Raw genomic sequence first — 24,162 nt, 5'->3', positions numbered from 1 at the left:
CAGGAAACCTACTTCAAAGCTAATGATAACTTCACTTGTAATCCAAATGACTTTATAAAACTTTCTAACTCATCAAACAGTAAGAAAAATAGAGGAGTTTTAATATTGGGGTAGAAAAATATTACCAATCCTCAAGTACTATATAATTATGAAGACAAGGATGGTCTTCTCTCAATAGTAATAAGGTATAGTAAAAGAATTTGGACTTTGGTGAACTTGCATTGGTTCCCAGGTATAGGAGTAGGAACAATTAAAAAACACATAGAACTTAAGACTTCAAAAGGCAATTTAATTGTGGGAGGGGATTTTAATTGTATATTAGATAATCAGGAGACCACAAATAAAAGACCTTTCCGTATTACTTCTTCAGGGAGAACTCTTAGAAAATGGATAGATAATTTTCAGTTAATAGACTCATTTAGTTTTAAAAATGAAAAATCATTACTATTTTCTCACAGTGATTATAGATTCAATACCCAAACAAGAATTGATAAAATATATATATCCCAAGATTTAAAAATGAAAATATCACACTCTTCTAAAATCCCATGCTCCCTATCGGACTATAACTCACTTATCCTTAAACTTCAAATGGATTTTAAAAGACTGACATTTACCAAAAGAATTTCAGCATATTTTACTAGACTAAAAGAGTTTAAGTCTTGGTTAGATTTGGAAATAAAATACTTTTTAGATGCAAATAATACTGGTGACATAAATATAGTTATTTTATGGGATTCACTAAAGGCATACCTTTATGGTAAAATTATCTCCTGGTGTAACAATAAAGCAAAGGAATGTGAGTCAGAACTAGTTAACATTCAGAAACAAATTATAGAAACTAACTTAAAGGATGTAGAGGATACAGCTGCAAAAAAAAAAATGAAATTGGGGAATTAAATATAAAATACAATGATATCTTAATGCATAAAACCAATTTAGCATTGGAAAAATTAAAATTAAATTCTTATTCTACCTCCCCCAAATATATGCATAATCTAGCAATGAGATTAAAAAGACATTCCACTGGAAACAATATTACAAATATAATTTATGAAGGGGAAAACAAGAAAAATGTATCAGATATAAGTGACATATTAGAAGCCTTCAAATTACACTTTATAAAACATTACAATATCAATTATTCTTCTCATAATAATACAAGCATGTGCCTAGATTATACAAATTTAAATAAAATCCCAGAGACCCTAAGCATAAACATCCAAAAACAAATCACCCACAAAGAAATTAAAGAAAAAATTAAAGGTAAAATAATAAAGCACCAGGCATAGATGGAATTATTATAGAAATCTACAAATTATTTCCAACATCTGTTTTAACAATACTACAGACGACACTAAATGAAACATATTCACAGGGCATTATTCTACCTTCATGGAGATATTCACTGATTACACCTATTTTAAAGGAAAACAAAAATCCCAGCTTATGTAGCTCATATAGACTGATCTCACTCGTTAATAATGACTACAAAATCCTTATGTCTATTCTGGTCAATAGGATTAAAAAATCTCTAACTCAAGTCATTAGTGAGGATCATATGGGATTTATACATAATAGACACATCCATGATAATATACAAAGAATTTTAACCACTACAGATCTTTTAAACAGAGACAAAACTGAAGCCCTAATAGTCACATTAGATATAGAAAAAGCATTTGACTCATTAAATTGGAACTACCTTTTCAATATATTACAACTTTATGATTTCCACTCACAATTCATTACTTTAATAAAAAATATATACAAAGACAATTTGGCATATGTAAAATTAGGCCCATTCACATCAGAAGCAATTAAAATTACTAAAGTTACTAAACAAGGATGCCCCATGTCACCAGTGTTGTTTGCATTAGCAATTGAACTTTTTTTCCTCTGCAATTCGTTTTAACCCCAAAATTAAAGGTATTGACATTTTTAATCAATTTAACTCAAAAATAATGCTCTTTGCTGATGATATTCTACTTACTTTATCAAACTCAGATGAGTCATTATGTGAATTAAATTCATTAGCTGAAAAATTTCATCATATCTCGGGTTTAAAAATCAATGCTTCTAAACTGACTCATATATTGTTAAATAATAAAAATAATTCTAATACCAACACAAATCAAATAATTGGGAAACAAGTTTCCTCTTTTAAATATTTAGGGATTGTTTTATGTGAGAATTTAGAATTAATTCTATCTACAAATTATAATAATATTTTGAATACCCTTACATTTCTAATAGGAAAATGGAATAAATTGTACTTAACATATGAAGACAGATTGCAGCTAATAAAGATGGTACTTCTCCCAAAGGTAAACTACATTGCACTAGCTATTCCTATAATCCCTAGTAAAAAAGTTTTAAATTAATTAAATAAAATTTTTATAAATTTCCTTTGGTACCCAAAAAAACAGGATAGCTTTTCTAAATCATATTAGGCCTTGGGAAATGGGAGGCATAAACTTCCTGGATTTAGACTCTTATATTAAAGCATCCATTTTCAAAACAGTGATAAACTGGATAGATCCAAAAATTTCTTCTGCATGGAAAAAGTACAGTTTTGTACCTACCATAAATGTAGATGTTCGAGGATTCCATTGCTGCAGTCCTTACTATTGGGTATAGTGCGCATTAGACTGGCGTCAGTACGCCCAGGGTACTATCGCGCATGACCGCGTCATATCCTCAGTCTTTTCTTGCCCCAGATGTCAGAAGACCCTAAAAAGACAAGGCCCAAAATACCTGCACCAAAACATGAACAATACATACAAAAATATAAGCATGTAAACTCACCTACACAACCACCCCTAAACACAGGGGAAGGAGGGAGGTAATGGTGGACTCAATGGAATCCTCGAACATCTACATTTATGGTAGGTACAAAACTGTACTATGTTCTTCGTTTCCATTGCTGCAGTCCGAATCCCAAAGCAGAGGTAAGGGAGGCTGGCAAATCAGAAAGAAGCAGGAGCTGACAACATGCCTTGCAAAACAGCTGTGGCAAACCAGCCCTAGACTTAGAGTAGATAGGAAGGTGATAATGCTTAGAGAAAGTATGCACTGAACTCCAAGTAGCTGCTTCCAAAATATCCTTAGTTGCCACCCCCCGTAGAAATGCTGTTGAAGTGGCAGTAGCCCTAGTGGAATGAGGCCTAATCCCAGCTGGAATCTCCTTGCCATGATGGGAATAACAAAATGCAATGCAAAAGCCAATCCACCTAGAAATAGTTTGTTTTGACACAGGCTTGCCCTGCGAACTCAAAGCAAAAGAAACAAACAACTGCTGAGACTGCCTAAAATCCTTAGTCCTGCTTAAGTAATAACGCAATTGCCTGTGTACATCTAAAGTATGCAAAATCTTTAACAGTTTGCATAGACTTAGCTTTGTCCTCCATTTTCTTTAAAACTGCTTCCACAGGTGAACCAAACAACACATCAGACTGTAAAGGAGCATCCAAAATCCTTGTCTTAACATGCTCAGCCAAATTTTGATCCCTCAACCAGGCATGCCTGCGAAGAACAGAACTAGTGGCAGCCAGAGGCCTGCACAGCATCAAAACCACATTGCAAAGAATGCTTGCCCACTTGTTCAGACACATAAACTAAATCCAGCAATTCTTTACAATCAATACCTTCCGCCAAAGCATCCACCTTAGATTTCAATTGTGAAAGGAGATAATTTTGATATTTCAGCATGTGAAACTGACAATTGGCTAGAGTGGAAGAAGTATACACTTTCTTACCCCACCTATCCACCTTGCCTCTTTGCCAGTGGGAACAGGATTTTTAACCACAGAGGCTGTAACACCTTTAGGCCCCTGAGGACTCTTAAACAAATACTTATGAGCTTGCACCCTATAGTACCTATCAGGTTTAACAGGAGCAGGAGGCAAAGAATCAGGGTTCAGGGAAGCCTCTGCAAAACATCTTCCACCACATTCAACACAGGAGGTATAGCTAAGGGCCTATGCTGGGGTAAAAACAAGAATTCCCTAAGCCTCTTCCTGGAATCAGAGTAATCCTGGCCTTCCCATTTAAAGTGCTCCCTCATGGAATGCAGAGTCTCTGAAAATGAAAAATCCTCAGGAGGAGAAGGAGTGGCATCATCCACATCAGAATCAGAATAATGAGGATACTCCTGCAAATCTTCCCTGAACCCTGTTCAAAACTGTCAAACTCTGGTTCCACCCTAGGCCTCTTATCAGGAGGGCCCATGGAACCTCTAATCATAGTAATCAAATCTTCTGCCATTTTAAGCATATGTTTCTTAGGTACAGAACCCGAAATGCTAGGAGAAGCCCCTACTGAAGCTGAACTTGGCCTACCTCTAAAAGAAGTTTTGGCAACAGAAGGAGAGGCTCTAACTACTTTGGGAAGAGAGGGAAGAATAGTTACCTGAGAAGCCCCCTCAGCCTGGCCTGCCTCCAGAGAGGATACATCCTGTAACAGTAAAGTTTCTGCCTGAGACTCCATAGAAACTCCTGGCAAAACCTCTGGCTCCACTGAGTTTTCTAAAGAACCGTCAACCCTAGGCTTCGCTGTTTGTCCTGCGCTTTTCTGGCGGGGCGGGAAAGCATCCATCGCATGTTATAATTGCAACGCTTCCAAACCCCACTAATCTGGCACAGTCTAACCTCCTCCCTAAACAAGGTATACACAATGTATGGTAATGTTATTCACTTTTTCTGACATCCGTAAAATACTGAGGCAAGAACATCAATACATACTATTATTTTCCAAGAAGAAAGTAAATGTGCAAAAAATATACAGCTAAAGGAACAGAACAGTAAATCCTGGCATATTATTTGTATTAACCTGCAATATAATTCCACCAAACCTACTAATCTAAATTATATAAACAACATGTACAACACTTTTCGGAGCTTTGTAAACAATAACATTGACATCAAATTATGGCTTCAGCTATTAACTTCCTTTAAAATTACAAAAAACGTTTTCAATAACATTTCCATAAATACTCTTAACTCATGGAGAGGAACAATTTCACCTGTTGGTACCAATGTATGGAAAATCTGACAGTCATGGATGTAAATCAAATAATCAGCACATTTAATATATCAAACAATGACTGGTTAGCTCTTAATAGCCTAATACCTTTTGCACAAGATCTATGTAGAACATTAAATAATTATTCATTTAAATCCATGCCTAAATTTATATTCTGTTTATATGAAGTAATATATAGAGACTTTAACTGGACAAATTTAATTTTAAAGTTATATAAAATTATCATTAATTATAAAACAAAATCTAACCAGAATTTCTGGAATTTTATCATCAAAGATTATCCATTATTGTTAGTAAATGAGACCAAAGTAGATATATTACATTCTATTAGGTTAACTTCAAATGTACAAAGCCGGAAAATCTTTGCAGGGAAGTGTCTACATAGAGCCTTTGATACTCCTAATAAAATAGCTAAATTTAACAATTCTAATGATATATTATGCTGGAGGTGTTCTTTAAAATGTAATGCTAACTGGTCCCATATTATGTACGAGTGTTCACATATAAAGAAATTTTGGGAGGATATAGGTGAATTTTTGCAAGCCATTTTCACTGATTCTTTTTTTTTGTCAAAGTCATTGATTCTCATGAATATAGATGAAATCTCTATTATGAAAAGGAAAGATCTATATCTTCTTTGGACTTTAATGGCAGTTTCAAAAAAATGTATCACAAGGAAATGGAACTCCCCTGTCATCCCATCATTTGAAGATTTTCTAACCCTATTGAAAGAAGTAGCACTGTTGGAAATCAAAGTCAAGGAAATGAGAATCTTTCCTAGGAAATGGATCAATAATCCTTGGGAGAAAGTTCTCTCCCTAATTGAGACATTTAAAATGGTCGCAACTTTACCTTCATAAAAAGAGAGAAAGCAAGAAGTCAACTCTTAATTGTTTGTCTTAATCTTTGTTAAAAAGTATATTTTTTGTCTGTGTAACTATGCTTGTAATCCTTTTATCTTCATTTGATTTGAGGTCATTGTACATTATGTAAATAGTTCATTTACCTTTTTCTTGTTTGATTTGTAAAAGTTATTGTTATTTTTAAAAAAAATTCGAATAAAACTATTTGAAAAAAAAAAGAAGATGAGTATCTCACATGAATATTATCAAAGCAATTATCAGACTGCCACACACAACATGTGTTTGATTTGTGCATTAAAGTCTACATTCTTTAGCCAAGATGCACAGGATATTGCCATGTGCCAGGTCATGACAGAAAAGTCATGAATTCAGACATATAACTTTCTGTCCACATTAACTTAATTCTAATAAATGATTGAAATATCTCGTGTAAAAGAGCATCAGGAAAAGCTAGAAAGATGCTCATTTCAGAATTCTGTGATACAAAGAAATTTCATTACAGGGACTTAGTCTCTCACCAGCTCAGAAGGTTGACAAGCAAACTGCCTATTCCATTTACACTACTGGTGCCTGAAAGTCAACACAAAGTAAAGGAAAAGCTGGAGAGAAATCAGCAGAGACAGAAATTCTACTCTGACAGAATCTGCAGAAGACTACTAGGTTTATAAGCCATAGGCAAGAGAGTATGAACAGAGAAGACACTGGAAAGTTTGAAGTCTGAAGCTGAAGTTGTTAGAAAAGCAGCTATATTGTCTGAGGAAAAGATGCAAATCTCTATACAATGAATCGAAAAGCTGTAAGGGAGATATCAGTAAAAAAAAAATATATATATATATATATATATATATATATATATATATATATATATATGTATATATGTATATTATATATATATCAATGTCTAAGAAAGGAAAGCAACTGGAAATGCCACTACCAGTACTGGACATCCACATAAAACAAATTTCATCCCTGTTTATATTCAAGTGCAACTTAGACCTATGGATGGGAAACAGAAAATTAACCCCAGAACTACCCCCTGTACTACTAATGGCCAAAAGCAACTCCTAAACGCTTTATCCCATGCGTGGTTCCCCTCAATTTATTTATGAGATGATTCCAGTTATTCTCATTAGGGGGAATATATAATTATAAACTATGGGATGGGTAAGGCCAATCTCTAACTAAGTGGGATAAGTTAAGTAGAACACAAAATGGGAAACTGGTTAGGCTTAAAACAGCCTCCAATGACAGCTAGCCTAGAACTTACATATGAAAGTTTCAGAGAAATGCTACTGAAGTCCTGATTAACCAAAAAAGAAAAATGTAGGACAGCAATACCTATACCAACAGGAAGATCAGAAGTTTTAAAAGAACATCCTTATGAAATAGTTTACATATGGAAGACTACTGAATAAAAACAACTGATAAATGGGTGGTAGTTCATGAGTTAATAAAGACTGAAAATTGTATTTATTAAGCAATGTTGATGTTCTAGCCAGTAGGCAAAAACCACATTCCCCAGTAATTAGGATTGGTTTGCACCAAGTGTATTCAGCTACAGATTTCGAACTTATACCAGTTCCTCTAATTTATACTAGCAACACTTTTGATTTGAAGGGTATTACCAAGAAGCAGTAGACTGTTTTAAAGGGATATGAAATATTGTGATGTTATACTCTGGATACCCCTAAATTTATAGATAAAAGGAAAGGAAACTTAAAAAGCAGTTTAGAAAGTAGACAATATGTGCCTGCAAACCTTATTTCCAACAAAGTAAGTGGGACTTATTCATGTTTTGGGAGCAGGTAATGTCATTTCATGTCAAACAGTGCTCACGTTGCTAACCTGTAGACATGGAAAAGTATTGGTACTGAACAAAGGTATAACTGTGAAACTAGTAAAATAGAATAACAAGCACATTCTGACAGAAGTGACTCTTTCTATATAGGAACAGTAGTGCAAAAGTTAAAAGAAAGAGATGCACAGCACATTAGGACTATTAGGAATAAAGACTCCAGGAATGCTCTGTATTAGCATAGCATGCAATGTAGCAATTTTAAAAGGCTCTATTTTTGGTCAGAAAATGTTTAAAGGAAGACAATGTGTGTGAGTGCTTGTGTGTGTGTGTGTGTGTGTGTGTGTGTGTGTGGAGGGATGGTGGCATCTACTTTAGAAAGGCAAGAACTAATTTGGCAGTTTAGATTTAGTGCAGTTAGCAAGTTAGGTTCTAAACAACATCATTAGCTTGGCAAGTTTTAAAATTAAAAGATTTGCAATATTGATTTTGTACTTCAGTGAGTGTTTTAATTCTTGAATATGATGTTTTGATTTCCTGACTGATCATGAGTTAGAACAACTGCTGGTATGATGAAGGTTAATTTATTACACTTATCGTTTTACTATGCCAGTACTACTCCCGACACCCTTAGTGACCACCTCCCTACTCTTGCAACAAGAGAGTACATTCATGACCAAAAACAAAACTGCTATAACCTTGCTTCTAATCTTTCTAACTTCAACAAAAACACTTTTATTACAAACTTAAAATGAATAAACTAGGGAGAGCTAAACACAATCAATTTAGATGAAGCAGTAGCACTATTTAATGTAACATTTCTAAAAATACTACATGAGGCTGCACCCATAAGGGCCAAAAAAAGAATTAAATCAAACCTGGCTCCCTGGCCAACAAATGAAACTAAACAGCTCATGAAACACAAAGCTAAAGCAAGGATAACATGAAAAAAATCCAATACTGATGCTAACAAACAGAAGTACAATCAATTTAGAACTATTAATAAAATCAAAATACAGTCTGACAAAAATACTATACAAAATTACAAACAGGAAATCAGAACAATAAGATATTCTGGTCCACTATGAAAGAAGTCCAACATCTCGCGCACATGACTCAACCTTGCCCCAAAGCAGATGCACCAGGGACTCCATTGCTAGGAGTGCACTTTGTAAATTGTTTTGCCACTCTCTTAAATCCACAGTCATCTACAATTAGTATAACACAGCCAGACCTCACAGCTTATCCCCAAACTCTCAAACTTCAACCCATTCAAAACTCCACTATTAGACAATTACTTAAAAATTTGAAACACACCACCCTTACCTCAGACAACTTAAAAGATAAATATATTAAAATAGCTGCTGATGATCTGGTATACTCTGTGTCCATCTTAATAAACCTGTCTATCAAGGAAAACTATGTTCCCAGTCTGTAGGGAAAAAAATCCTACATACTTCCCCTACCTAATGGTGAAAACGCCACTGACCTGTCCAATTACAGGCCCTTATCCATCTCATCCCCTCTGTCTAAAATACTTGAAAAATGTGCACAATCCCAAGCTCTTGTGTACGTTTCTGAAAACTCACTACTTTCCCCTATGCTGCGTGGTTTATGTCCACATCACACTGCCACCACTGCATTATTAACTTTGTTACAGCAGTAAATCAAAGCAAAGAAAAAAAATTTCAACACGGTGTTGCACCAACACTTACTATACAAGATGTCTTCTCTAGGTTTTGATAAATTTAGTATCCAGGTTTAACAACTACGTCTTAAACGGAACCCAAGCTGTAAAGTGGCAAATCTTCATCTATTCAAAGTAACTCCACAGACAAGGAGAACCAAGCCAACAAAAAATAAAATAAAATAAAATAAAATAAAAAGCGTTTATTAGCCATACAAAAACAACAAACGATGACAAAAATGAGTCAAGCGCTTTCGCCTGGTTAATACCATTCTTTATCAAAATAAAAACACAATGTAACCCAAATGTTTAAATACATTCTAGTGTAATCACATGATGTCTTAATTGATGCATTAGTATACCAATTAATGAGGCATTAAAAACTTAAAAAGCCCCTACGTGAATCTAAAATTTATGTGCTACTGAAAATAAATATAACACAGCAGTGATAAAAAATTGTTGTTAGTAAAAACAAAAAATAATAATAAATGCTAACTGTACAAAAATTACTGAAAAAAACTATGTTAAAAACTTTACTAAAACCTTACAGTCTAGCCATCCTTAACCTAAGCACGCTGCTAATATTAACTTAACCTATACCATTCTATGAGAAACTTTAGGAGTCCCTCAAAGCTCTATATTAGGTCCACTACTTCTTAATATAACGACCTGCATTAATTAACCAAAAAGCAACCATCACCCAATATGCAGACAGTTCCACAATCTGCTCTGTCAAAAACAAACTGGGTGCCCTCTATAGAAGGCCATACACTACCTAACTCAGCAGGCTAAGTTAAGCATCAACTCCTCTCTTCTCATCCTTACTCTGTTATAAGCAGCCCCAATACACATCAATTTATAATCCAATCAACTCTCTTTACTTGACCAGAGCTATAATAAAATTGCAAATTTTGCTGCCAACCATCATTATAAGACAAATCACTGCCTCACACTAAAGTGACTTCAGTGGCTGGAATTAAGGCACTTTTTAACCTGCTCACACCTTGTCACGAAATATAAGCTCATATATGGCCCAGTAAAATGCCGAATTTCAAGTAATATTCTCCAACTCTACAGTCCCAAAAGATCACTATGATCTTCTGACAAGATGCTGCTAATTATAAATAAATCAAACAATACTACTGGAGACTCCCTATACTCATCCTCTCTCACTAAAACCTGGAATTCCATACTTCTTTCTCTTGGAATATTAGAAAACAAGGCTGCCTCAATGTCTATCCCTCTTGGTTGCCTCATATCTGATGAAGGGAATAAATAGGTTGCTAGACCGAGAGAGGGTCTTGATGATCAGCAGGAGCAAAAATTGTAAAGTAAAAAAAGTTCTAATTAAAACCATAGACTATAAAAGTTGTATTTCACCATGTGATTCATAAACTTTGGGCCACTGTATCAATAGGCAGCTCCACACTTCCACTCACCTTTCCTCCTCCTTGTGCTACAACAAATCCTCTGTCTTCAGGATTCTCCACAAGCGCCAGGAATACTCTGTAGAGACAAAAGTGGACTTGCATAAGAGATGTTGCAACTAAGAAAAACATCACAGTTTCAGCACTTTTTTCATTCAAAATCTCATTGTAGTTGTGGAAATTTATCTCTTCAGAATACAGACTACACAACTGCAGCCTATTGGTTGATTTTACTACTTTACTTCTACAATACTTAATAAGCAAGTCAGGAGTATGTTAAATAAATATATGACTGCCCAAATATACCACCCCCCCCACACACACACACACACTTAAAAAGTTTAAAGGTATATAAATCAGATATTTGGAGTAAATCACTTAAAACTGTTTGGAAATAAATATACAGATACTTAGCCATTAACAGTTGATCTTCGGTTAGGTCCTCCAGCACTGGAGGAACACTTGGTTAAACAACCTTAATATGGATTCTCACTGCACTGCTTAAAATCTTGAGCTCCTTTGAGTTGGATACCATCAGGATTCCAATCGTTTGAGACTCGAACAAAAAGTTATACAAATAAAGTAACTGAAAGAAACTATATTAACAAGGTTATAAAATTATACACCTGAAGTTTACTTACAGGCAAACTGGGTGACACACAGCTATGCCTCTCAACTTCTTTGTTCAAGAATCGTGGTCAACAAAGACCAAAATAAGGGACATTTTTTTAATATTACTTAAATTCACTAAAAGAGTTACTAGAAAGTACAGTTGTGTAAAATCTTACTATAACAATAGATGTCCTTCTCTTCACTGTTGCAGTATTCTTGACGTAAGGAATCTCCTGACAAGGATAGCCCAACATCTTACCAGTATACCAAAGCCTTAAGAATTTATTGACATCATACATTACCCTTCTGCTCCTCACACAAGGCACAGGGCATAAAGGTGATGTACGGACATACATACATACCTCAGAAATGAAAAGCCCCAGGAGGAACAGGATGTCCTTAGGAAGCATGAGGAACATGTGCATCCAGAAAGAGGAAAAAAAAAAAAAAAAAAAGAAGGATTCCCTGGCCAGGAAGACAAGAGAAATAGGGTAGAGCAAAAAAGGGGGAGGAGGGAGTGACAGAATACTGCAACAGTGAAGAGGACATCTATTGTTATGGTAAGATTTTACACAACTGCAGTATGTCCTTCCATATCACTGTTGCAATATTCCTGACATAAGGGAGAGTACAAAAGGTCAAGAGGAAATCTGGGAGGAGGAAGGCACTGAACAGCCCTTTAGAAACCTGTGCAATATATCTCTGACAAAGCCAGTATTACTCTGGAAACAACATCCAGTTTGTAATGTTTAGTGAAACTATGGACAGAAGTCCAAGTAGCAGCCTCAAGGATGAAATTGGTATCCAGTATTTTGAAAAAGGCACCAGAGGAAGCAACAGCTCTAGTAGAACGAGTCTTTACAGAAGTAGAAAGACATTTACCATGAAAAGAGCAACAAAAAGAAATGGCCTTAGAAATCCAGGATGAGATGGTTTGTTTAGAAACTGCCAAACCCAAAGACCTAGGATGAAAGGAAACAAAAAGTTGCTCAGATTTGCGAATGGCCTTAGTCTTATCCAAATAATATCTGAGCTGCCTATGTAAATCCAAGGTGTGAAGAACTTCTCACTAGCAGACTGCAGAGAAGGAAGAAAGGAAATTAAATTAAACAGACTGATTAAGAGACAACTCACTTACCACCTTCAGCATAACAGAAGGATTAGTATGAAGAGACACCTGCACCCATGGAAACCAAAAAGGAGGAATAGCCATAAGAGCCTGAAGCTCAGTAAGAGCCAAAAGAAATATAGTCTTCCAAGTACAATGTTGCAAGAAAGCTGAAGCAGCAGACTGAAAAGTAACCGGAGTCAACTTTTCAAGAACAAAATTGAGATCTCAAGAATGCGGAACAGGCTTCCAGGGGAGCCTGATATGAAGGATGCCTTTAAGAAATTGTTTAAACTCAAATCTAGAGGCTAAAGGAAGAGTCAAGGACAAACAAGCTGACAGGTGAGCTTTAACTGAAGAATATGCTAAACCAGCATGCAGCAATTCACACAAATGAGAGAGAACCACAGGGATCCCCCACTGAAAATGGAACCAAGTTATGAGAGAGGAACCACACAGAAAACCTAATCCATTCAGACAAATAAGATTTCCTGGTAGTGGGTTTCCTGGCCTCCTGCAGAACCTGAAGCATGTCCCTTGCTTAAACCCCGACTAATCACCACCCGCTGTTCCTGCAAACTCTCCCTAAGCATTTCAATCTTATACTCTAATAAGTGTATGAATTCTTGAAGGGACTTAGCCCATAACTCCATGAATTATTGTCTGAAATTGAAGCCGCATAATTTTGATGTTGTCTACTATGTTTCATCCATGTTTGTCACCCTACTGAAAACTGCATATTATACTTATCTCTAAATGTTTCTATTGTTCATAATGTATTTATACTCTGCTTTCTGGAGCTTTTCTCCCTGGGCCTCCATTGAAAATGCACATATATCCAGTCGGACTTTCCCAGTAAACAAATGTAAAATAACAATGTCCTCAGAAAAGCGATCACTAAAAGGGATCAAAACCTTATCACCCACAGCATCAGTTGAAGAGTGAACAAATGAAGATGGAGAAGAGACTCCTTGTCTTGTGTGAGAAGATCCACCCGATGAGGTAACTTGTGATGATTGTCCCCACCTGAGTGAAAAAGATGGGGTAACTGCTGCTGCTGACAGGGCCAAAAAGGAGCCACCAGCAAGATTTTGTGGAAGTCTTGCTTGACCTTGTGCAGGACCCTTGGAATTAGCGCAAGGGGAGGGGAAGGCATACAGAAACCTCCCCTTCCAAGGAAAAGACAGGGCATCCACCTTCCAAGCCAAAGGACTTGGGACTCTGGAACAAAACAAAGGAAGTTGTCTCTTCAGAGAGGAGGCAAAAACATGTACCCGAGGAATACTCCACCGATGGACAATGGCCAGAAACACAGCTCTGTGAAGCATCCAGTCATGAGCCTGTATGCCGAACCTGCTCAAAGAGCCTGTCACCACATTCTGCACTGAAGGAAAGTAGACAGCCTGAAGAGTCACTTGATACCAGATGGCTAGATCCTAGACCTGAAGAGCAAGCCTGCAAAGAAGGTAGGACTGTGTCCCCCCTTGCTTGTTCACATTCTACACCACTATGGTACTGTCTGAGAAAACTTTGAGGGGTCATGGAAGAAAGAGAGAATGAGAAGTCTAAAGAGTTAAAAGTAGAGGTCTCATCTCCTTGTCGTTGATGTGATCTGACCTCTGATGGGGAGGTCAGAGACCCTGGACCCTAAGAGAACCGAAGGAAGCTCCCCATCCCTTGTTCGAGCCATCCGAAAAAAGCTCCTGAGATGAGACTGGAGGTTGGAAAGGAAGTCCTGAGTTGAGAGAAAGCTGATAAATCCACCACTGGAGCTTGAGTCCGAGACAGAGAAGGAAAATGGAACTAGAAAATCCAGTGGCTGACAGTGTTGAAGCCACACTGACTTGAGGAACCACTGGAGTTTCTTCATACGGAGCCCAGATACAGGCAGCACAAGAATGATGGAAGCCATGAGGGCTAGAACCCTGAGAAAATCCCTGGCTGTGACTAAAGTCAGTGGAAGAAGTGACTGGAAGAAATGATTGGAAAAAGGCAATCAGAGAGAGAGGGGGCCTTGCGCAGAGGCAGGGATGCCAGCATGGAAATGGTCTGGATCCTGCAGCACATAAAAACGTGATCCTGTGAAGGAACTAAGACTGATTTTTGAAGTTTATGGTAAACCCCAGGCTTTGTAACGGACAAACAGTAAACTGAAAGACAAAGCCAGGATGAGCAGGTTGTACAGAAAAGAAAGATTTGAACTCCTCTCATCACGAACTTCAGAATGAACTGGCTCCCCACTTAAGCACCATGTTCAATAATAGCCTCGCATCAGGCTTTGTGCCCACTGAATGGCGCACAGCAACAGTTATCCCACTCCACAAAGGGGGAGCTACCACTGATCCCAGGAACTATTGACCTATTAGCCCGACAAGCCTGGTCTGCAAGGCCATGGAACGTATCATTATGGAACTCATAAACAAAGACATTGGTAACCTCCAAACTCTAGATCCCACCCAGTTCGGGTTTGTGAAAGGCAGATCATGCCTCCTGAACCTGATCGACTTCTTTGAGGCAGTCACCAAAGCCATGGATGAGGGTAAGGTGGCTCACACAGCCTATCTTGACCTCTCCAAGGCTTTCGACACCATCCCCCATTTTGGAATTATAGCTAAACTCACTAAACTAGGAATAAATCCCTACGTCACAAGATGGGTTGCCAACTGGCTCACTGACAGAACCCACACTGTAAAAGTTGCAGACTCCAAATCTGACCTCAAAGCAGTGACAAGTGGAGTACCACAGGGTTCCGTCCTGGGACCTCTCCTGTTTGGTATCTACTTCTCTGCAGTACAGGCTAACACTGAAGGCCTCTGGCTAATGAAGTTCACAGATGACTGCAAACTAGGAGCCATAGTCAATTCCACAAATTATGTGGACATCCTACAGAAGGTCCTCACTGAGACTGATGCCTGGTGTCAGAGCCATGGCCTCAAGCTCAATGACAAAAAGTGCAGTGTCATCCCCTTTGGTAAAAACTCTGTACCCATGAACTACCAAATAGGCAGCAATCTACTTAACACCGAATGCGTGATAAGAGATCTTGGGACCCAGGTGGACAGTAGTCTCTCCTTTGATAGTTACATCGCCACAGCAGTCAGGAAGTCCTTCTAGAATGCACACCTCATCATAAAAGGGTTCTCATCCAGGAAAAAAGAGGTCATTGTTCCCCTCTACTCGTCACTCATTAGACCCATTATAGAGTAAAACGCCCCTTTTGGAATGTACCTCACAAGACTTCTGCAGCAGCTGGAAAGGCCACAGAAGTACCTCACAAAGAGGATTACTGGCCTTAAACAAATGCCCTACACTGACCGCCTCAAAAAACTCCAGCTTTACTCCATAGCATATCGCCTACTCCGAGGTGATCACTGCCTAACATATAAAGCTATGTCAAACCCAGAGCTGTTGGACATGCTACACCTAAAGAAATCCAAATCCCTCCGAGCTACACGCTCTAGGGACCTAAACCTTGTCACCACAATAAACAGGACACGCTGGAGGGATAGATTCCTGTCCCAGAGACTTCCTATACTCTGGAGCAAGCTACCCATCTATGTCAAGCAAAGTTCTTCATTAGCACTCTTCAAGAAAAATCTTGATGAGTGGATGGGAAATAGGAAATACACCCCTGGGGATCACTTCTGTGTCTCTGCTGGACAGTGGCACAGGAAAATAACTTTCTTGGGTGGCGTAAGCTATGGTACCTTGCTGGCTAGGCTTACGTAGGCCCTTAGGCCGATAGCTTAGTACCTACCTATGAACCTATGAACCTCCAAAAGGCAGTGACAGGAACAAGGTATTTGGCGAATACCCTTGGTGCAGTAAGAGAGGCCAAAGGGCAAAGCAGAAAACTGAAAATACAAGTAAGAAACACAGAAATGCAAAAACTTCCTGAAAAGGGGATGTGAAGGTCGGTGTCCTTGAGGTCCAGAGATACCAGGAAGCCCTGGGGAAGAAGAAGAAATAAAGTTTGAAGTAACAACATCCAAAAGGAGGAGACCTTGGGAAAGGTGTTGAATGTAGAAAGATCCATAATTGGTCTCCAGGTGTCCTCCTTCCTGGGAACCAGAAACATTCTGGAATAAAAAATAACTCCCTTCCTGAGCAGGGGGCTCAGTTTGAAGGGTGCCTTGGTTCAGCAGAGAATGAAGCAAGAAAGCTGTTCTCAAGAAGGTTGAGGAATGCCCAGAAAGGGAGGGAGAGACTTCCAAACCATAAAATACCTCTAGAGGACAATGGTCATAACCCAAGAACCTATTGTGACCCTTAACCAATTTGGAAGAGACAGGGAAAAACAAAGGGACAAGGGAAGAAAACTGTCAAATGGAATCTGGTTTGTCCTGAAAGGGAGGTTTCTAGGAAATAGGGATCTGTGTAGATTTACCAGGAGGTATATGCCTGGGACCCTTCCTACCCTTGGGCTGAGGGTGAGACTGTCTGCAAACAAAACAGATTTGGAAAGGAAATTTCTCAAACTTTGGAATAGGAGGAATAAAAATATGTTTCAACTCCTGCAAGGTTTTGCCCTTATCCTGGAGAGATTTAAAAAGTTTAGCGGGAGCAGCAGCAGTAAAAAGTTTTTTTTTTTTTTTTTTTTTTTTACTTATCCAAAGCAGCATCCAATAATTTGGCCTAAATGTCATCAGGTAAAGAAGTAAAGCCTGAAGACGAAGCAAAGAATGATGCCTCATAACAGAATCAAAGGCAACAGCCCTGGAAGGAGTGGTGGGCAACTTGACAGGTAGAACCCAACATGAAAAGGGCTGAAGCCTTTCCCTCAGAATCAGGAAGATCAGAACTAACCTGAGACACTTGAGAAAGGAGGACTAAATCATACTTGGCCATATAACTCTGGTAGTTAACAGCCAAAAAAGACAGGGTGGCAGCAGTATAAACCTTCTTGACCAGCCTCTTCATGGCCCTACTATCCTTATTTGAAGGAAGCAGCTTAATAGAGGCAAGAGCTTGGAGGGTTTGTCAAAGACAGACACCTCAGAAAGGCATCTATGCAGAAATATACAATTAGGCATCTTATAAAATCTGTCAGGTTTCTTAGGAGCTGGAGGCTGAGAATCAGGATTTACACAAGGTATCTAGGAGGGTTAGCCAGAACTGGAGGAACAGCAGAAGGCTTGCAGACTCCACCTGGAGGAGCTCATAATACCTCTTCTTGATATCAAACCTTTGAACAATCCCACTTAAAGAATTCCATCATATGGGAAATAGTGTCCCCAAAGGGGAGTTCTTCTAAAAGGGAATCTGGACTAATTGAGGATTCTTCCTCTGAACCACAGTTTAAGAGGGAAGGGATTTGAGAAGGGTAGGCTAAGGATTCTTTACCCAAATCCTGAGCTTCAAAAGAGGAATCCTGTTCCCTAGGGCATTTAAAAGTAGTGGAAGACCAGGGAAAGGCAGGAATAGAGACTCCTTGAGGAGGTATTAAAGTACTAACCCCCCCTGAATAAAATCCTGCTATTTTCACTGAGGATCCTTAACTGCAGGGGAAATATGCTTGGTTTTCTGTTTCGTTTTCTGCAGGACATCAGGTAGGGTCGGACCTTTGTTGACATTCAATAAGCACTGTAGGGATCTCCTCTCACTAAGATCTGAGGAATCCCCCTCGGTCTCTCGGATATGACCAGTAGAGGTTTTCCTTCAACATGTGGAACAGATGTCTGAAAGCCTCCAAGGATGTGCAAGAAATCAGGTCCATGCCAGCCTTTGATGGGGTTGTGGTAGAGGAATCCAAAGCGATGACTGGAAATCTTCCAGGCTTTCACTAACCTCAAGACAGACGTCTGGGGAAGACTGGACAGCAGCCGCATCAGACCTGAGTTTTTCTGGTCTTTTTCTTTGCCGATGGCTGACCTTCAGAAGAGAAAGATTCCGCCATAGCACTCTGAGCCGGTAGCTTACGACATTGGTTTTCATTGTAGACAAGGATGAGAGGCGACTACATACGGTCTTAGGTACAAATGCCTGGCAGAGACAACAATGTATATGGTCATGGGATGTTCCCAGACAAAAAAGACACTGGTTGTAATGATCTTATAGGGAATCTGCCTCCCACACTGACACTCTCCCTTCCTGGATGACATGAAACCACCACCACTAAAATGAAAGAGAAGATAAGGAAGAACCACAACAGGACACGTATCTGAAAAAATGGCTCAGTAACCAGCAGAGAAGAAAGTTTACACCAGCTTTCAATGATGGTATTCGGGCTGGATGCAAAGAAGCTCTGAGGTGTGTGCGTCCGTATCTTACCTTTACGCCCTATGCGGGGAGCATATGTATGACGCACGGTGCCTGTATTCACTAAAGGCTTTGGTATACTGGCTAGTCGACGGGCTGTCCTTTGCAGGATATCCCTTACGTTAGGAAAACTGCAACAGTGATAAGGTAAGACATCTATAAGGGTTACGGGGCTACTGGTGAACATCAAGATAAAAGACAGACTGCCTGTTTTTTTGTTTGTTTTTTTTAATGGAACTGCCTGCCAACGGCACTTTATCAAATAATTCAATACTGTACGAGTTGAAAGGGTTCAAAGGTCCCTTGCCTCAAAGTCTGCTTCTACTTCAACCACATAACCATCCTATAGATACCATGCTACAAGTGACACATTTATTTCATACAGAAGGAATAAATACTAATAACAGCTTATGAAACAGGGCATGTGCTGTATTAGGCCAAGCTGACCTGATAATGATTTCTCTAGACTGGTAGCAGAACAATTAAGAAACTGTGACTATTAACAATTGCCCTCAAAAGCAAGGTATTAAGTGTCCTATCTGCTACATATCACAAATCAAATCACTGAAGTGAAGTTTTTTTCTGATCCCATTACTGTACAGGAGGGTAGTAATAGCATGTGGACTTCTTCCCAGAGAATCAATGTTGTAACGCAGTGCACCGAAGGAAGGGAATAATTCATCAACTACCCAAACCCATACCTTTCAACCTCTTAGTACAAGAAATCTGGACAAAGCCAAAAATAATGGGGGTGACAAAGGCCCAAAAAATAGTGACAGATTTTAAATAATGCTTTAACAAACTTAAAAAAGTTGCTAGAAAAACAGGTTTTAAATCACCACGCATTTTCTAAAGGAAATGAAGTCTGAAACTCAAATGTCTGTCATAATTTAATGGCTTCAATCCTCAACGATTTGCCCCCAAAAAGTTTTGTACTCATCATAACATTCCATCTGTGTTGTCCAATTTTATTTTTCCTCAACTGTTGGGGTTCATATCCAATCCTCAGGTCCAATTTAGCCACTTCTTCCAGCTCGTGGAATATAAACTATTGAACTCCTCCCTTACCCATAATGCCCTAGTCACCTAGCATACCTCAGACCTTGTTTGCTGCCCCATAAATCTGCAAAGCAGTAAGAAATGATGAGACAATAGAATCTGGGACTCAAACAAAGGAAAGAATTGTTGTGTAAAACCTTACCATAACAATAGATGTCCTTCTCCTTTATAATCTGCAGTATTCATTACATGACTCGTACGTCTGGCCAGTATACAAAAGTCTTAGTGCCATAGTAAGGTATGTGTAACACCGCACATCAGCTAGCGTATGTCAGCCATAAAGAGACATCAGGTATAAAGTGGACTTCAGCATGTACCAGCCTCAGAAATGAATATCACAAACCACTAGCCTGATCTTAGGTGAGGAAAACAGGGGCCAGGCAAGCATCAGGTGGATGGAAGGGGGGTAAGTAATACTGCAGCATATAGAAGAGGAGGACATCTATGGTTATGGCAAGATTTTACAGAACAGATCTATGTCCTTCTATTCATATGCTGCAGTATTCATAACAAGAGAGAGCGTGCCAGAGCTCATGCAGAGGAAGAATTAGGCAGAGGAGCACACTTAATAATACTGAGATCCAAGAAAATAAGTGGATTGAGGGAAAGGAAAAAAGACTGGAAGGATGATAGACTGATTGAGGGATAACTCATTAAAGACCTTGGGCAAAAAGGAGGGATTAGTGCATAGACCCTATTCCTGTGGAAGACTGTGAAGGGGAAGGTAGACATTAGAGCTTGTAACTCAGAGACCCTTCTGGTGGAAGTAACTGTCACAAGAAGAACAGTTTTCCAGGTGCAATCCTGCAGGGAAGAGGAACTTAGTTTCTCCAAAACAAAATTCAGATCCCAAGGAGGAACTGGTTTCCTTGAAGGTCTAATGTTAAGGACGCCTTTTAGGAACAGTTTTACTTCCAACCTAGAAGCTAAAGGTGGACACATAGGCAGATATGCATAGATGGCAAAAAGATGGACTTTAACTGAAGAATAAGACATCCCACTCTTCATCAATTCACACAGACAAGACAAAACCACTGGGACATCCACTAACAGTGATTGTAAATCCTTTTTGAGACACCAGATGAAAAACCTCTTTCATTTGGAAATGTAGAATTGCGTAGTAGTGGCTTTTGTGGCCTCCAGCAGAACTTGAGGCACATCCTTAGAAAAAAAGGTGTCTGAAGGGAATTAAAACCCTATCACCCAAAGGGACAGGTTTAAAGATGACATCTGTGGATGTACTAGAGTTTCCTTGTCCTGTGTGAGTAGGTCCACCCTGTTGGGTAACTTGTGGTGACTGCCCTTTGCTAAATGCAGGAGGAGGGGGAAACCAATACTGTCTTGTCCAAAAGGGGGTCACCAGCAAGAATTTTGATAGTCCCCACTGTATTTTCAGCAGGACCTTTTGGAGAAGTGGGAAGGGGGGGGATGCATACAGACATACAGAAAAATCCCCTTCCAAGAAAAGGAGAGGGTGTCCACTTTCCATGCAAAGGGATGTGGGATCCTGGCACAAAATTTGGGAAATTGTCTGTTCATGGGGGAGGCAAAGAGATCTATCTGAGGTTTACCTCACTGATGGACCAGGTCCAGAAACACATCCCTGTGTAACATCCATTCACGGGATTAAGTCATGGACCCGCTGAGTGTGTCTGCCACAACATTCTGAGTTGAAGGAATGTAATCAGCCTGGAGAGAGACTTGACTCTGCAAGGCTAGCTCCCAGGCCTGTAAAGCCACTCTGCACAGGAGGTAAGACTCCCCCCAGCCTTTTGTTGACATAGCAGGGGACCGTGGTGTTTTCTGTGAACTACCTTAGAACTGCTGGGGAAAGCATGGGCTTGAAGATTTGGAGGACAAAAATTCAGGCCCTGTTTTACCTTGATGTGCTCCTTTGGGTTGGAGACCAGACATCTCTGACCTTCCAAGATTCCGGTATCGCACCCCATCCTGTAACCGAAACATCAGTGTACAGCTCCTGAGTGGGAAGAGGTGGCTGTAGGCATAGGCCTGTATTCCTTGCAACCTGAAGAATCCACCGGTCTAACTCCCTTTTCAAGCAGGGTAGGAGTGGAATGACAAAGTCCAGATGGTGGGAGTGTTACATCCAAACTGTCCTTAAAAGCCACTGGAATTTTCTCATGTGCAACTGGGCTAAGGGGAGCATGGGAATCATTGAGGCCATGAACTCCAAGAGTGTAGAAAGTCCCTGACAGTCAGAGATGCCAGGGGTAAAAGATCCTGGAAATAGGAGGTAAGGGGACTAGACCTTTCCTGGGGGTAAAGAGGCTAGCATCTTATCGGTTTGAATCCTGCAGCCAAGAAAAATGTGGCCTTGGGAAGGGGTCAGAGTAGACGTCTGATAGTTTATTGTGAAACCTAGACTTTCCATGAGAGACACTGTGAAGGATGAGAAGATCATCTAGGTAAGGAAAAATCTCTGTACCCTGTAGTCTGCAGTAGGCTATGACAGGAGTGAAGCATTTTGTGAAGACCCTCGGTGCCATAGACAGACCAAAGGGCAAAGCTCAGAACTGAAAATGTGAGGAAGTAACAGAAAAGTGAAAAAATTGTCCTAAACTGCATGCGAATAGGGATATGAAGGTAGGCATCTTTGATGTCTAATGACACCATAAAGGCCTGGGGAAGTACAAGTGGAGAGGGGTGGGTAAAGTCAGCATACGAAAGGTGGGGACTTTCAGGAAGGCATTTAGATGGGAAAGGTCTAGAATGGGTCTCCAGGGGCCATGCTTACTGGGAATTGGAAACATCCTGGAGTAAAATCCTTTTCCCACTTGAGAGAGTGGGACTACCTGAATAGTGCCTTGAGAGAGAAGAGTGGATATGACCTTGGGAAAGAACTCCAGTTGTTCTTTTGATGGTTGTGGAATGCCCCTGAAGGAGGGAAGAGTTTCCCACACCATGAAATATCCTTTTTGGATGATTGAAAGGACCCAAGAGTACTGGGCTATCTGATTCCAAGCAGGGAGAGAAAGAAAGAGGGGAAGAGACAAAGGAGTAGATGGGCCTGGAGGCAGGAGGTGACGGACTACCAGGCTTAGCCTGAAAGGGATGTTTCTGAGAGGGGGTTGAGGAATCAGACTTTGAAATTATTTGTTTCCTGGAGTCCCTCTTACCTTTGGTGGAAGGAGGCTTAGCTGGCTTTCTGACAAAGGCAGTTTTGGTAGGGTAATTCCTTTGGAAGATGGGAACATGGGAGACAAAGATATGTTTTAGATCTTGGAGATTCTTGCCCTTTTCTTGACGTGATTTAAATAGTTCTGCAGCGAAGTTACCAAACAAGGCTTTGTTGTCCAGAGGGGCATCCATTAGCTTGGCCTTAATATCATCAGGCAAGGGTTGATGGCTGAGCCATGAATACTTCCTCAGAACAGACCCAGAAGCAGCTGCCCTGGCTGAAGCCTCCACGGCATCATAACTGCACTTGATGGAGTGCCTTGTAACATGACAGAGCAACTGAGAATGCAGGAGAGCTTAGCCTTGGTGGGAGAGTCAGGGAGCTCAGAAAGGAGCCTTCCTCATCTGATGAGAGAGCTTGGGAATATTTGGTCATATGTGTATTTGATAATTAATTGCCTGAAGGCCAAAGCAGCACAAGTATATACTTTTTCCCCCTAGTCTCTCCTTGACTTTACTCTCCTTATCAGAGGGAAGCAAGGAGGTAGAAGGCAATAATTTGGATGCCTTGTCTGCTGAAAGTGAAATAGTAGCTGGGTATGCAGAGGGGGATTTGGAGTCCTCAGGCACCTTATAAAATCTATCTGGGCACTTGGGAGCTGGAGGCTGGGAGTCTGGGCATTTAGAAGCAGCTGAAAAGGCATCTAAGAAAGCCGATCGGACAGCAGGAATGGCTTCTGGAGAGGGAGAGTCCATTTGAAGGAAGTCACAGTACCTCTTTGGTATGTCAGACACTTGGCAACAGTCCCATTCGAAGAATTCTTTCATGTTCAGTAGTTTCCCCAAAGGAAATATCCACCCCAAGGGAATCCATACCATTACCATTAGATTCCTCTTCTGGTGCAGTGTAACACAAAGGGGAAGAGATCTGTGTTGAATAAGCCAGGGATTCATCTCCTAACGATTCCTCCTCATCTGAACAAATATCGTCAGAGGTCTGCCAATCTGGTGCTTGATCCTGGGGAACCAAAGAAACATGTTTATCTTTAACTTTTTTCTTTTTTGAAGCTTCCATATGGTGAAAAGTGGATGGGCCAGACGTTGGCCTGCACTCCACAATGTCCATAAGCATATCCTCCTGCACAATGATTTGGGTGACACCATGCTGGCCT

At 39.7% G+C, this 24,162-nt stretch overlaps 1 protein-coding gene across 2 annotated transcripts in view; it reads right to left on the bottom strand.

Moving 5' to 3' along the window:
* Nucleotides 1-24,162, bottom strand: part of UNC45A (unc-45 myosin chaperone A) — a 1,636,854-nt gene that overhangs the window by 466,998 nt on the left and 1,145,694 nt on the right. For both annotated transcript variants that reach the window (XM_044078271.1, XM_044078272.1), the window contains one exon: nt 10,828-10,894. In XM_044078271.1, the coding sequence (XP_043934206.1) occupies nt 10,828-10,894 (67 nt within the window). The remainder of the gene's footprint in view (nt 1-10,827; nt 10,895-24,162) is intronic.

The sequence above is a fragment of the Protopterus annectens genome, chromosome 7.part0 (assembly GCF_019279795.1).
Source record: "Protopterus annectens isolate FY-2018-M chromosome 7.part0, PAN1.0, whole genome shotgun sequence".
NCBI classification, from domain to species: Eukaryota; Metazoa; Chordata; order Ceratodontiformes; family Protopteridae; genus Protopterus; species Protopterus annectens.
Note: the sequence above shows the minus strand (reverse complement) of the source record. Positions and strands in the feature narration are given on the sequence as shown.